The sequence below is a fragment of the Nanorana parkeri genome, unplaced genomic scaffold (assembly GCF_000935625.1).
Source record: "Nanorana parkeri isolate BGI_ZX_2015 unplaced genomic scaffold, ASM93562v1 scaffold1940, whole genome shotgun sequence".
Classification (NCBI taxonomy): Eukaryota; Metazoa; Chordata; class Amphibia; order Anura; family Dicroglossidae; genus Nanorana; species Nanorana parkeri.
The window spans coordinates 109881-126414 of NW_017308208.1; the positions used below are offsets into that span (position 1 = coordinate 109881).

The 16534-nt window shown below is 47.8% G+C and overlaps 1 protein-coding gene across 1 annotated transcript in view; it reads right to left on the reverse strand.

Annotated features, from left to right (window-relative positions):
* Positions 1 to 1935: 1935 nt before the first annotated feature.
* Positions 1936 to 16534, reverse strand: part of TMEM151B (transmembrane protein 151B) — a 17040-nt gene continuing 2441 nt past the window's right edge. Inside the window, exon 2 of the mRNA XM_018572110.1 lies at positions 1936 to 3409. Coding sequence (XP_018427612.1) covers positions 1976 to 3409 — 1434 coding nt within the window. The 3' untranslated portion in view covers positions 1936 to 1975. The remainder of the gene's footprint in view (positions 3410 to 16534) is intronic.

Below are 16534 nucleotides of genomic sequence, written 5' to 3' on the forward strand. Positions count from 1 at the left end.
GGGCACTACAAGAGCCAGCAATCCCACTGAATGGGCACTACAAGAGCCAGCATGCCCCACTTGCTGGATAAGATTATGTGCTAGAACCTTTACAGCTTGAAGGGAAACTTTTTTTAGTTATTTTACAGGTTTCTTCCGATGTTGGTAGATGTGATCGGCTTAATGAAAATATTCTTTATGATGTTTTTTTGCTGTCATGTTTCTGAGTGTATTGAGTATGGATATGGATATGGGGTGGCCATGTCTGCTCATCAGACATGGAGTGGTTGTGTTCTGCCATTCCCCTCTCTTAATGCAGGTCAGGTCTGACTGATGGAATATAATAAACACTCTATAAAGCTATCTCAGCAGTCCTTAAGGGGAACCTGTCAGCACAGAACTATGGGGGCATCCATGTCTGACTTCAAGGTGCCGGCTCCTGGGTTGTCGCTCTTTTTCCCAGCCTCTCTACTGAAGGCATCTCTGACTTAGAACAAGCATTCAGCAAGTCAGCAGCTTCCTATCCTGATAGATTCCTTTTAACCAGAGAAGCCAATCACATTCCCTGGTATACAAATGCCCACTTAAAAGGAGCAATTTCAGAACTGTATGTGAAATACAACAATCAAAATATGGGAAAAAAATTAAAGCCACATTAAACCTTACAGTAATAACTCAAGAGTGTGACTCGCTGAAAAGACATTGTAGTATCCCTTTAAATGGCCGATGGCAAGGCATGCTGGGATGTGTAGTTCATCAGCAGCTGTAGAGTAATCTGCATTTCTGTGTAATCAATGGAAACCCATCCGCGTTTCTCTGTCATTGATCTCCATATATACAGACATACGGTATTGTCAAGAATACCTGTGGTGGAACTCTAACCACACATATGCATGCCTCTACTGTGCCGACTTCCGCGGCCTGCAGTGTATGGTGACTCTGCATTTTGTTGCAGCCCCTTTGGAGAGTAGAAGGGTTAAGGCAGCAGAGTGACGTTTGGTAGTGACAGCTATTCCACACACTGCAGCCCGGGGGAAGGGGGCGCATGTGACACCCAGGTAGAGTGGCGCCATCGTTGTATGTTACATAACTGAGGGGGAAATGGGTGACATGCAATAAGAAGCTCATTTACGATGTTGTAAGAGGTGAGATAATTCTTCGTATTCTGTGTATATACAACCTGAACATTCTCATGCTGAATATACTGTGAGTGGATGAGGAAGTAATTACTACATGTGAAAAGAAGAGAGTGAGAGGCCCGCAGTATTCCATTAATCCCACCAGCCTTCATCCCGCTAATTGGCCTCCAGTGGCCCAAAGACGCCTCCATTACCATCGGTAATGGACGTGTTACACATTCGTCAGAGAGAAATGCTGAGTTTAGTGTCTCCACTTTCTGGAGTCCAGTTCCTTGCACGCAATTCCATGTACTGCTTACTGGTGACCATCAAGGGCAGACCTTTCCCCGAGAACATGACTAAACACCATGGGAGATGATCCGTGGATGGACAGGAAGTGCTAACTAATGGATGAACTATTGCCTAATTTTCTGCTACTGAATATCAAATATCCAGTCCTGTAATGTCCACCTGGTGCCACATTCAACCCTCATCCAGACTATAGTAGATACGATCCGTTTGAAGAACTTTTGTTGGTCACCGTTGTCCTCCAGTGGTTCGTGGTTTGGTTCTTGGCTTTGTACATCACTGCGGACATTGTACAGGACCGTTATGGCTCATTCCGTCAAAGTCATAGTGTATAAATGTCCTCATGTGTCTCATCCACACTCCTTCCTTTACCTGCATGTTTGGCAGCTTCCTCAAGATCCTCTTTTAGCACCTGTGCTTCGTTGATGCCATGATCCGTTGGCATTTTTGATATGCCATTGGTATTTTTGCATGGTACTGGGCTCCTCATGACCGTCACAATGAAGTAATCCCCTTTGTGTTTTGTGATTATAACACAATATTTTATTTTCAATGTGTTTCTGGATCTATCACAGTGAGGTTTCTACACAAGAACCGTTGCGGTGGAGGCGTCGGTGGTCGTGATTTGTGCAGCCTTCATTGCGGTGGACAATGAGGATAGGGAAATAGAGGGCATCTTGGTACGGAGGTGGTTCCTCCTCTTCCACTGTTACCTGGCTGGAGAGCCTCGTCTGCTCGGTGGGACAGCCCTGCTCATTGAGGCTCTCGCTGCGGCTCTGCCACAGGCAGCTCCGACGGGATCCATACAGGCGCCCCAGGGAGAAGCGGCTGCTGCTGAATGGAATCCTGGGGCTGCCGTTACATATGCTGAGAGCGCTGCGAGAGAAAATGGAGGAGCTGCTGATTGTACGATGGCACCTGTCACAGTTCTGGCGATAACCTTGGGTATATTGGCAGGTAGAATAGCTAGTAGAGATGCCCACCAGATCCATGAGAACAGCTTCAGAGTAGCTGGGTACCAGCTGCTGGTTGGACCGTATGTGCCACTCCAGCTCGGTGCTATCAATGGTGTTGACCCGTGGCATTCTCCGGCACAAGGTCCGGTCATCAGCTGGCGTCACCGGCGTGAAGTCAAAGCCAAACAGCTTCTCCACGTGATAATGGACACACGATGTACGGTACTCATTCAAGACTCTTAGTGGCCAGGAGAGCGTTAGCAGAGCAGCCACCCAGAACACATAGTGGGAGACGTACCACGGAAGGTTGTCCGGGTCAGAAAATGCAACCATGTATTCCTTGAAGTCCACGTTTTTTAAGTGCATTCCCTCCCGAGCTTCCATGTAATCATCCAGGCCCTCGTTCTCTGTAAAGAATCGAGCCCTCTGGGTCAGGTAGGAGTTCTCAGACTCCACGTTTGCAAAGCTAAAGCACTTCGTAAAGCGCAGCCGTGTGACCGGATAGCTGTCGAGGCCCGTCAGCTCTTTGGAGACATCCTTCGCTCCGCAATTATTGTAGTCAAATTCCGATTCCGCCACGTGGGTGTTGACTCGCTCATGGTAGACCTGGGTCGTGGTGTAGGCGTCTCCATTTCGGTAACGGGTCACCTGCCGAGTTCGGCGTACGTAGTGGTAGCTGATGGCCTTCCACCAGATGCACGGTGTGGCCTGCTGCATTCTCTGCACGCGCTCCTGCACGCTCTCCAGGTCCACCTTATATTGCATCTCATTGCGCGTGTAGCAGTGCCAACATTCCACCAGGTAGACGATGTACAGCATGACCAGGAAGGCCAGGGGGATGTAGACGTAGCCATTGGAGCAGGGGCTGTCATGATACATCATGGAGTTGCCTTTGTAGGCGCTGTCAAAGGTCAAGCGGGTGACCTTGGTAACGTGACACCAGGTCATGGCACCCATGCAGCTGTAGATCAGAAGAGACAGAAGTAGGCATTTCCAGTGGGACTCTCGGCACAGCGACTTGCTGAACGACTGCTTCACCGGCGTTTGCTGTGGAGATAACAAACAAGAGAAGACCTTTAAAAATCTGATCATGTATAATTATCACATTGCAACTATTTGTTTTTCTCAGCTGTATCTGTAAAATCAGCTCTCATCTTCCTATACTTATCCTAATCACTAGGGGCAGGACCAGATTTACTCTCTCTGGTGCCCGAATGTCAGGTTCCTCAATGCGTCCCCCTGTATGCAAGCGACATCACCGAGATCACTTGTACAAAACAAGCGGCGGCTTCCCAGCTGTACATTTAGCCCTGCTTGTCCAAAACAGAGCTAAATGTAGAAAACAACTACCCGCCCGATGCCCGGAACTGCATGTCCCAGGCGTCAGCAGATAGGAATTCCACACCCCTGCTGCCCCTCTACTCCCTGCTGCCCCAAGGCCGGGCCTTGGTTGGCCTTGTGGGAAATCTGGCACCTGACTAGGAGCACCTTCTGACGTCTCTCCAACCAGCAGTGATAGAATGTAAAGGGAGCAGAGGGGGAGAAGGGGGAAGGTTCATCTCAGTATGGAGGCCAGTCAATTGCGAGGAGTAGGGGAGTTCCCTGATCAGGTTACATGCTCCTTGTTCATTCTATCTTTGGCTTTCCTGTATTGTTTTATTTAGGCCGAGGAGCCTGCAGGGAAATTGCAGCTTCTATAAGTGTCTTTTCAAACAATACAAAGGTGATAAAACTTAATTTTTATGGGCAAGAGAAGCAATAAGGAGATACAATATGAACTACACACTACTGCTCTTATTATCTGCAGACTTCGAACTATCCAGTACCTTGCTGGCATGAGCCATTTTGAATTCTTGCTTGCCTTGAGTTGTCTGCCTACCATCATGCAGGAAATACACAAATCTGTATCTGTTAAAGGAGAACTATGAGGTGAGTGATTTCCACTCACCTCATAGTTCTAGCCGACCTGTGACAATGAGACTGTCACAGGTCGGCTCAGTAGATCGGGAAGTGAGAGAACATATACCGGCGTTCGCTCAGCTCTGACTGGCGGGGGGGGGCGGGTACAGCTGGCTCTGCCTCTAGATAGGCAGAGCCAGCTGTCACTCACACAGCTGGGTGGATCCAGACATAATTGTCGGGATCCGTTTCAGCTGCGTCGCTCGGTATACTGAGCTTAGGGTGACGGGAGGACGCTAGTTTGTGTCCTCCCATTACCCTTAGGAGAACTATGGGGAAAAGCCCTAACCCCATAGTTCTCCTTTAACTATCAAGAGGTTTAAGGCCTTGTTCACACCAAATGCAGAGCAGATCTGCAGTGCAGTGGGTTGTGCCGCGTTTTTTGCCGGGCCGTTTTTGGTAAAAAAAAAAAATTAACGTTTAAAATGGGCTTTCAGTGCGTTCCAGGCGTTTTTGATGCATTTGCATGCGTTCCAGAGCTGGTAAAATAGAGCCTGCTGCAGTTTTATTTACCTGCTCTGGATCTGCTCTGGAACGGAACACTGCGATGTGAACTGGAGCTAAAAATACCATTGGAATACATTGGACGCAGTTTTGCTCCGGTCTGTAACTGCTCTGCACCTGCTCCGCGCTTGGTGTGAACAAGGCCTTAGAGAGGCTGGATACATTTATGGGAGTGCTGGAACGTGCCGTGGAAGCTTGCCCAGTGCTCATATTCTACTGTATATGCATCCCCACACGCAGACACCCGGGCTTTTAATATGATACCACTGCGAAAATATGATGAGGGCTGGATGAGTTGTGCGTTATGTTCCTTAATTACTCTGCTGAATCCCGGCCTGTAATCCAGCCTGTAATCCATTAAAATGGTTTAGGATTAATGAGCGGATTGAGTGGATGCGTAAAACAGATGTGATGACTTTCGCTCACACATATCAGGACGTGTGGGTACTTGAACGCCAGCAGGTGCTCAGAGAGGAGGCGGCTGCATGCGATCAGATATATGAACGATGGCGGCCCAGAGAGAAGATGACCACATCTTATTGGATATATGAATGCCATCAGCGCACATGAGAGAGCACGGGCACATCTGATTGGATATATAAATGTCAGTAGAGACCCAAGGGAGAGCACGGCCACATGTGATTGGATGTATGAATGCCAGCAGGCACCCAAGGGAGAGCACGGTCACATCTGATTGGATGTATGAATGCCAGCAGGCGCCCAAGGGAGAGCACGGTCACATCTGATTGGATGTATGAATGCCAGCAGGCGCCCAAGGGAGAGCACGGGCACATCTGATTGGATATATGAATGCCAGGAGAGACCCAAGAGAGAGCACAGGCACATCTGATTGGATATATGAATGCCAGGAGAGACCCAAGAGAGAGCACAGGCACATCTGATTGGATATATGAATGCCAGGAGAGACCCAAGAGAGAGCACGGGCACATCTGATTGGATATATGAATGCCAGGAGAGACCCAAGAGAGAGCACGGGCACATCTGATTGGATATATGAATGCTGTGATGTGAAGCTACATTCAGCACCCTGCCGGCCCCTCCCACCAACTATGATCTGCCTACATTGCACAGAGAAGCTCGTAGACCCAGTGATGACATCACATGACATCACATAAGGTAAGTAATGAGAAATGAAAGGTTGTATTTCTTTATTATGTTGATGAGGTGAAAGGGAAGAACCAGGGAAGGCAAAATATCAGCACATTCATCTTCAGATTTAAATACATTTACCTAAAAACCCCCAAAACTCTCAAATTAGAACAAAAAAATGATATTTTTTTTCTTTCCAAGCCAGTTTTAGAGTGAAATGGACAGTTTCTGCTTTGCCGGAATTTCCTGGCAGTTGGTAATATTGCGAGGACATCAGTTCGCTCCGCTCATCCCTAATTATAATATCAAAGGGTGAAGCGATGCAAGTGTTATCATGGCAGCTGTGTCACAAAGGAGAGAAGACCGGGCAGAGTGAAAGGGTCACAATGGGAGCTGCTGCTGCTGCAGATTGGCTCTATGAAGGTTTATGAGGCTGTTATCTGTGAGCGTATCTCATTGTTTATCTATCAGCAGCATGCAGCCAGTGAAGTCACTTGACACAGGTTTGTCTCAGCTCAGTGACTCACCAGGTATGGAAGGAAGGATGGCAGTCATGGTGACACATCTCAGCAGTAGCAGATGCCATTTGCTTATCCTGACCTGCTCTTTGACTGCACATGGCTAAGCCAGGGGGGTTCACGTTAGGATTGCTGCTGAAGTGTACCTGTCATGTTACGGGGAGCTGCTGGACTTAGGCCAGGTTCACACCATTTTGTGGACCAGATCTGGAACGCGGGGCATTGCGATTTTGCCGCGTTTTGGAGCTGTTTTTTTTGTTTGCTTTAGCTTAAAATGGGCTTTCAGGTGCGTTTGCATGCATTTGTATGCATTTTTGATGCGTTTCCATGCGTTCCAGTGAATTCTAGACCAGACAAAATGAGACATGCCGTATTTTTTTTGGTCTGGCAGACATCCCAACTCTCCCGGACGTTCCGGAAGTCTCCTGCTATTAAAAAGCGGCTCCCGCCCGCCCGGGAGAGAGACACTTTCTCCCGGAATGGTTTACTCGATCCAGCAGAGTAAACCTTTCCCTGCTGTCTGTATTTTTTGTTTTTTACTCTGATATCGAAGCCGCCGGCCGCCGTCAGAGTGAAATAAGAAAAAAAAGCATAGAAATGAATAGCTAGATTTCTATTGGCTATTTGAATTTGCAATATCCAATAGCAGAGTAGCTATTGCACCTGCCTACTGCTGCTGTCAATCAGCAGAAGTGGACCTGAAGTTCTCCATCAGGTCCTCTCTCTGCTGATTGACAGCAGCAGTGGACAGGTGCAACAGGCAGCTTGCTATTGGATATTGCAAATTGAAATAGCCAATAGAAATCTAGCTACTCATTCCAATGCTGTTTTTTTAAATATTATTATTTATTTATTATGTATTCTGACAGCAGCAGCTGTCAGAATACATTAAAAAAACAGCAGATAGCACGGGAAGCAATAGCTTCTTTACTATCTGCCATCATTTCAGGGGGGTGCACTCCTGGATTGGGGGGGTTTAGAGGGCACCTCCCTGAAATAAGAAGGGCACCTCCCTGAAATTACTTTTTTCAGGTTGGGATCCCTGGGTCTGGTCTGGAACGGACTGCGCTGGTGTGAACAGGGACCAGAAATAGCATAGGCATACATTAGGATGCATTTTGGGTCCGGAAACAATCTGGTCTGGAGATGATCTGGATGTGGTGTGAATGGGCCCTTAAAATGGAACTCATAGCTGGCCGCAAAAATAAATAATGACAGACCCCACCCCCCATCCCTGAGGACTCGGAACGCCGCGTGCCCACTTACGATACTCGTTAAATTAAACTATTCGCCTTTTCTTGCATTGTAACGCTGCCCATTATTATATATACATTATGTATAACAGGACGTACATCTGACTGCCATTGTTCCGTGACACTGCTGGTGAGGATGGACATGACGGGACACCACAGTATATATAAAAGCATATACAGGTGAAACTCGAATAATTAGAATATCGTGCAAAGTTCATTTATTTCACTAATGCAACTTAAAAGGTGAAACTAATATATGAGATAGACTCATTACATGCAAAGCAAGATAATTCAAGCCGTGATTTGTCATCATTGTGATGATTATGGCTTACAGCTCATGAAAACCCCAAGAACCCCAAATCCACAACCTCAAAAAAGTAGATTATTACATGCAATCAATAAAACAAGGATTGTACATAGAACAATATCGGACCTCTGAAAAGTACAAGCATGCATATGTACTCAGTACTTGGTTTGGGCCCCTTTTGCAGTACTTACTGCAATTACTTTTGCACGATATTCTAATTATTCGAGTTTCACCTGTATATAAAGCAGCACCGCAATAGATGAAATAAACTCGGAGCCTCACATATCTGAATGCCACATTAAAGCTGAACCCCGGGAACAAAAATTCTCATTGAACTTTATTTCTCAACAGCCACAAAGAAAGTAAATCAATTTTGTGAGCACCAAATGCCTTTGCAGACGCAGATGTTACATTGTAAATGTAGCTGTGACATTATCGCCTAGCCTGTGCAAAGAGCAGAGCTGTGGGAGGGGCCCACTGCAGGAAACTACAGGAGGGGGGCGGAGACGAGACCAATCACTCTGTACAAGGTGAGAGAGCAGCAGTGAGCGGTCTTTATTACAGGAGGGGGCGGAGACCAGACCAGTCACCTTGCACAAGGAAAGAGAGCAGCAGTGAGCGGTCTTTATTACAGGAAGGGGCGGAGACAAGACCAGTCACCCTGCACAAGGAAAGAGAGCAGCAGTGACCGGTCTTTATTAGAGGAGGGGGCGGAGACAAGACCAGTCACCCTGCACAAGGAAAGAGAGCAGCAGTGACCAGTCTTTATTAGAGGAGGGGGCGGAGACAAGACCAGTCACCCGTCCACACCAGAAACCCGTCTGCACACCTACACCAGTACCCTACCCTCCTAATGCTCTGTTCACACTTTGGCGTTGTGTGAATGTGGGCCACAGCACATGCATTGGCAGGCATTTGCGCATGCAATGCGTTTAAAATGTGCAACACACTTGCGGTGCCATTACTTCTTAATGACACCCCAAACGCTGCCTGCAAAACACATGTTTTTGCCTGTGCATTCACATGCGACAAATGCACACAAACACATGGTCAGAAAAAGGTGTGAGGCTGACAGCTGAAAATGCTGCATGAGCTTCTTTGCTGCGTTTGTCGGGCATGCAGTAGCCCATTGAAAAGAATGAGCTGATGTACGGCAAATGCTGCAAACATGATTCATGGTCACAAGACAAACGCAATGTGTGGGGTGTATGCAAGGTGTGAACAGGGTGGTGGTGGGGTGTTGAAGTGCATGCATTGGAGTTGATCTGAGTTCTGAAAGGCATGCATTGGAGTTGATCTGAGTTCTGAAAGGCATGCATTGGAGTTGATCTGAGTTCTGAAAGGCATGCATTGGGGACAGATCTGAAGCCTGATGTGCAATGCATTAGGGGTTAATCTGAGGTTTATAGTGCAAGCAGTAGGGCTGATCTGAGATCTGAACATGTCTCTGCGTGTTAGTTTTTGCACTCATTGTACTGCTAATGGCAAATTAAACTCATTAATTATTACATGCTAAATGAACCTGCCATTATCAGTATCAGCATGAGTGCAAAAACTAAAAACAAGAAGCCTATAATGTTCTATTTCCACTGGCACGCCGGGTGTCTGTTCATGTAGAGAAGGTTGCAGACATCTGCTGTAGTGTACCCCGTCATGTCCCATCATCTGTGAGCTGTATTGGACTGTCCCTTTAAATCTGGGGCCTCTCCAGGTCACATCACATGGTCTGTAAGTGATACATTGTTGCCGTATTCCTGGAGCCGGCTGACTGCTCCCCATACTGTGCATGCAGAGGGGACTGTGCTCTGTGATCAGGTAAGACCATTCCTCCCAAACTTTAGACTCTAGAGGGACACCTCCATGCTCAGGTGATGTGCGGTGTGCGCAGTGCTCCCTGACTACGTAGCCCTGAATATTGGGCTTGAAGTATAGTGAATGTCAGGGCAAAACAAAATACTCAGCACGTCTGTGCGGTACATGTATTTCCTCAAGTTTTGTCTCTTGAAAAGTGCTGCAAGTACAGAAAAATACCCGTTGCTCTGACAGAAATCCAGTGTGCTCCCAACTTACTGAGCTGTCTCTGCTTCACCCAAATCCCAAGCAGTGTTATTAACCCGGCATTAGCAAAGACATAACAAAATTTCCCCTGGCATTGGTGATGAGTGGTAGGAAAAATGCCCTGATGTCGATGGGACACCCCCCCAAGTGTAGGGACCCTTGGACAAATTCAGTCAGATAACCCATTCACTTCTATGGCGGACAGCTACACATTCACTTCTATGGTGGACAGCTACACATTCACTTCTATGGCAGACAGCCACCCATTCACTTCTATGACGGAGAGCCACCCATTCACTTCTATGACGGAGAGCCACCCATTCACTTCTATGACGGAGAGCCACCCATTCACTTCTATGACGGAGAGCCACCCATTCACTTCTATGACGGAGAGCCACCCATTCACTTCTATGACGGAGAGCCACCCATTCACTTCTATGACGGAGAGCCACCCATTCACTTCTATGACGGAGAGCCACCCATTCACTTCTATGACGGAGAGCCACCCATTCACTTCTATGACGGAGAGCCACCCATTCACTTCTATGACGGAGAGCCACCCATTCACTTCTATGACGGAGAGCCACCCATTCACTTCTATGACGGAGAGCCACCCATTCACTTCTATGACGGAGAGCCACCCATTCACTTCTATGACGGAGAGCCACCCATTCACTTCTATGACGGAGAGCCACCCATTCACTTCTATGACGGAGAGCCACCCATTCACTTCTATGACGGAGAGCCACCCATTCACTTCTATGACGGAGAGCCACCCATTCACTTCTATGACGGAGAGCCACCCATTCACTTCTATGACGGAGAGCCACCCATTCACTTCTATGACGGAGAGCCACCCATTCACTTCTATGACGGAGAGCCACCCATTCACTTCTATGACGGAGAGCCACCCATTCACTTCTATGACGGAGAGCCACCCATTCACTTCTATGACGGAGAGCCACCCATTCACTTCTATGACGGAGAGCCACCCATTCACTTCTATGACGGAGAGCCACCCATTCACTTCTATGACGGAGAGCCACCCATTCACTTCTATGACGGAGAGCCACCCATTCACTTCTATGACGGAGAGCCACCCATTCACTTCTATGACGGAGAGCCACCCATTCACTTCTATGACGGAGAGCCACCCATTCACTTCTATGACGGAGAGCCACCCATTCACTTCTATGACGGAGAGCCACCCATTCACTTCTATGACGGAGAGCCACCCATTCACTTCTATGACGGAGAGCCACCCATTCACTTCTATGACGGAGAGCCACCCATTCACTTCTATGACGGAGAGCCACCCATTCACTTCTATGACGGAGAGCCACCCATTCACTTCTATGACGGAGAGCCACCCATTCACTTCTATGACGGAGAGCCACCCATTCACTTCTATGACGGAGAGCCACCCATTCACTTCTATGACGGAGAGCCACCCATTCACTTCTATGACGGAGAGCCACCCATTCACTTCTATGACGGAGAGCCACCCATTCACTTCTATGACGGAGAGCCACCCATTCACTTCTATGACGGAGAGCCACCCATTCACTTCTATGACGGAGAGCCACCCATTCACTTCTATGGCAGACAGCCACCCATTCACTTCTATGGCGGAAAGCCACCCACTCACTTCTATGGCGGACAGCCACCCATTCACTTCTACGGCAGACAGCCACCCATTCACTTCTATGGCGGACAGCCACCCACTCACTTCTATGGCGGAGAGCCAACCATTCACTTCTATGGCAGACAGACACCCATTCACTTCTATGGCAGACAGCCACCCATTCACTTCTATGGCAGAGAGCCACCCATTCACTTCTATGGCGGACAGCCACCCACTCACTTCTATGGCGGACAGCCACCCATTCTTGTCTACGGCAGACAGCCACCCATTCACTTCTATGGCGGACAGCCACCCATTCACTTCTATGGCGGACAGCCACCCATTCACTTCTAAGGCGGAGAGCCACCCATTCACTTCTATGGCGGACAGCCACCCATTCACTTCTATGCCGGACAGCCACCCACTCACTTATATGGTGGGGCATATTTCTGTTCTAATATTGGGGCACTCTTTTGGCATATGAGACATTTGGGGGACATGGGTGAGATGTTATCGTCATACCTCAGTTCTATTGTTTGCTCTCTTAGGCCCCATCACACTGTAGCAGTTTTGTGGGACATCAAAAAAGGTGCATGCAGCATGTTCAGCAATGCAGAGCATTGTGCGTTGTGTTTTGCTGCAATGCATGTCCATTGGCAGCGTGTGTTGGGAAATAGTGTAAAGCTTTCTGAATGGCAACTTCCCAGCGGACACGTGTTACACGGAATGTGCAGTGTGAAGATGTGAATGGGGACTTCGGGCCAACCAGAATCCATGTCAATGGTCATCCTGACCAGTCTGCAGTGAGCTACTACAGGAAGTCTCTGGTTTAATATAATACACAATGTCAGAGTGTGATAATCAAGATCCTGAGTGTCACAGGAAGTGAGCATGCTCCAGTGTGATGGCATCACAGGAAGTGAGCATGCTACAGTGTGATGATGAGACACGAAGTAAGCGTGCTGCAGAGGAGTGATGATGGGACAGGAAGTGAGCGTGATGATGGGACAGGAAGGGAGTGTGTTGCAGAGTAATTATTGGACAGGAAGTAAGTGTGCTGCAGTGTGATGATGGGACAGGAAGTGAGCGTGCTACAGAGTGATAGTGTCACAAGAAAGGAATGTGCTGCCTCCTCAGGAAGTGAGCGTGCTGCTGTGAGTACATTGGATAATCTTCTGTCTCTGGCTTGAATGTCAGCAGATGACCCGTCAGGTATAACCAGTGATTTGTATACACAGGACTTATATGCCACGATTTCTGCCCCTGATACAGGTGGGATCCCTCTAAGAAATGAACTTCCTGTCCCCTGAAATGCAGGACCTGGTTTCCCTCTCACATTACATCGGGGTGCTGGGTAAGTTTCCTTTGTATAGTATTCAGAATGTACTGAGTGACTCCGGGCAGATATAAAACACACAAATGAATTCAGCTCTGTAATCACTAATATATCATTCAATGTATTTCTAAACAGTGTAAGTATCTGAATGTGACCTGGTACAGGCCTCTTGCAGTCCCTGTGCAGCAGAGCACAGACTGGGGGAGGGAGAAGCAGCACAAGGAGCCAATAAGATGTACACAGGGCATGTTGATAGGAGAGAACAGATTGACACAGAGATAAGCTTCTGCGCTTGTTGTTTCTCCTTCCACTGTCCAATCACAAGCTGGGGGCGGGACAAGATCTGTAAGTGTCACCGAACAGCAGCAGAGAAAATCAGGTCTCCTGCCCTGCAAGAAAGGTCTGTGCTGTATGGCAGTGATGTGAAACTCTCAGGACTGGATGGACATAAATACAAATCCTTTGGCAGGTGAAGCAGCTCTCATGTATGTATTTCATCTGAGCACTTCGCTCTCTGTCCGGAGTTCAGCTTTATTCTGTGTATTTCTGTACTGATTCATTTCTTATAGTCTGACTTGCGGCGTCTGTTCAACCTGCTGAGCCGGATTCTATATTCTAAGCTAATGTGCGTCCTTTTTGCATCACCTTTAAATAATATCGGAGCGTGAAATGCGCTTGTGTATCGGATGTGCATATAATGTATTGACAGAAGCTGACCTGGGAATAAATTAGAAGCTATATAGATGTAATGGCGGAGGAAGGATCTGCTCTTTATTTCTTATGTAGGGGGGGTGAGGTGTATTTAGAGGGGGTGGGGTGTATTTAGAGGGAGCAGGGTGTATTTAGAGGGGGTGGGGTGTATTTAGAGGGAGCAAGGTGTATTTAGAGGGGATGGGGTGTATTTAGAGGGGGCAGGGTGTATTTAGAGGGGGTGTATTGAGAAGGAATGGAGTGTATTTAGAGTGGACGGGGTATATTTAGAAGGGGTGAGGTTATTTAAGGGGGTAGAGTGTATTTAGAGGGGGTATATTTAGATGGAGCAGGGTGTATTTAGAGGGGGCGGGGTGTATTTAGAGGTGATGGGGTGTATTTAGAGTGGGCAGGGTGTATTTAGAGGGAGCAGGGTGTATTTAGAGGGGGTGGGATGTATTTAGAGGGGGCGTGGTGTATATTTTAGGTAATTAAGTTAATTTAATTGAATGCTCTATTTTTTCATTTTTCTTTGAATCTTTTTTGTGTTTATTTGATTTTGTGTACTTTATTTATTTTGTGTACTTTTTGCTTTAAATTTTTTTCCGCTGTCTGTGTTTTGTTTTTTCCCCTTTCTGTTATAAACCATAAAATGACGGATATTGAAGGGTCATGTTTTTGGCACAAGAACAGGTCCAGGAAAAGGGGATCCTGTTACCCTCGGGAGACATTTCAAAGCCCATTGTTCCTTTTACACAATACAGCAATAAACCACTTTCATTTCCCCATCGACGCATTTCACCAAAATCTCCAAAACGTTGCCACAATTCAGGGAAAATAAATCCTAGTATACCACCGATCGCTCATTGTGCCGCAGCGCATTCACACCGGGTGCATTGATTTGCGTTGAGCAGCAGAAACGATGGTCGGTTGCGCTTTGGGGAAAGATGGGGGTGTGTATTTGATGCACAAAATCGCATTACAAAGTTGAATGAGTCATTGAAATAAAGTCACAATAAAACAATGCACCGCAGAGTTCACCATCAGCATGTGTGTTATATGCAACATTCACGGGCCCGTGTGTTATGGGCGACATGCACCAGCCCGTGTGCTCTGCGCAACGCTCGCCAGCCCGTGTGCTCTGCGCAACATTCGCCAGCCCGTGTGCTCTGCGCAATGTTCGCCAGCACATTGCCACTAGATGGCGCTGAAGAGTATAGGGAATTCCTATACTCACCAGCGCCATCTAGTGGTGGTTCTGTGCATCCACCAAGTGTACAGCTTTATATTTCAGCCCATAACGGTGCTAACTAAGGCTTAGGACAAAACCAGAATTCTCTTGGCCACAGAGCTCACACTCACACACAGCTTTGCATTTTTATTTTTTTTAAGCCAGCGAAGTCCAAAGCAGGTGAGTAAGTAGTTTTATTTTAAGAATCTGTTCAGTTTAGCCCTTGTAAGCAGAAGTCTACTACTCGCCCGCGAGGTCATTTGTAAAATGACTCTGTAGCAATTTGGGTGAACGTTCAATACATTACGGTGTCACCTTCGCTGCCTGCAAGGGCACCTCCGCCGAGATTCTTAAAGGGGAACTGAACCTAAAGAGTAAGAAATTGGGAGCAGGCGGGCTCTTTATTGCAGGAGAGTCACGCTGTGCATGTGCGGGAGTTAAAAGAGAACTACGAGGTGTTTCTCCCCATAGTTCTCCCCAGGGTCAGAGGAGGACACATACTAACCTCCTCCCGTGACCCAAAGCTCAGTATATAGCGAACTATTGCCCGCGATATACTGAGACCACCGCACCCAGAACAGATCCCAACAATACTGTCGAGATCGACCCAGCTGCGTGAGTGACAGCTGGCTCTGCCTATCCAGAGGCCGAGCCACCTGTGCCAGCCCCCTCCCTCGTCCGTTCCTCTACTCAGCGCTAGATAATGGGAGAGGGGAGGGGGAATCTGACTGACTGTCATGGCTTTCTGCAGGGAGATGATCGAGAAGTGAGCGAGCGACGGTATGCGTTCGCTCACTTCCCGATCTACTGAGCCGACCTGTGACAGTTGAATTGTCACAGGCCGGCTAGAACTATGAGGCTGATTGGTTTTCACTCGTCTCATAGTTCTCCTTTAAGTCTTTTTCGGGCTTCATTTGGGGTTCAATTAGCAAGTAATTGCAAGGCAAGCGCAAGGCACTTTTTGGATGCGTTGCGTGAATGCGCGCGCAGGATGCGCTTTCCGAACTCTAAAATGTAAACGGGACTTGCTGGAAGTCGGCGAGGATGGGTCATGGATGGACGGCCCTCCCACATGCGCCTCACCAGCTCGGGATAATCGGATTCAGTTGCTGCTCTAATCTGATTGGTCGCTGGGTTCTCGCTGCGCTCGCGGCGCGCTCCTCACCTGGCGGGTTATTAATAAAAGTGACACTGAATGTTTTTACAGCTCTATAAATAGTCAGCACTGTGTGTACCTTATACATAAATGTACACCCCCCCATCCCGCGATCACCGCTCCGGGCGCCAGCAATACGGGGAGTGGAGGACGAGTGAGCTGTACTGGCACCTGTGTGCACAGTGTGTGGTGGAAGCTGTATCTGATCCTTTTTTTTGTTTGTCTTCTCTGTGTAGGAGATGTAAATCTTTCCGGGAAAGTAACATTTCTGCTTTAAAAGAACCAAAACCACCCCAAACGTGGAGGTCACCCCCTGAATCAGCCCAGCAGCCAGGGGGCCCCACAAGACAATATTATGTACTAAGAGATCCAGCTCGGGGGCAGATGGTAAAGTCTGTGCCGCGGACAGCTCGCGGCTCCTGATAA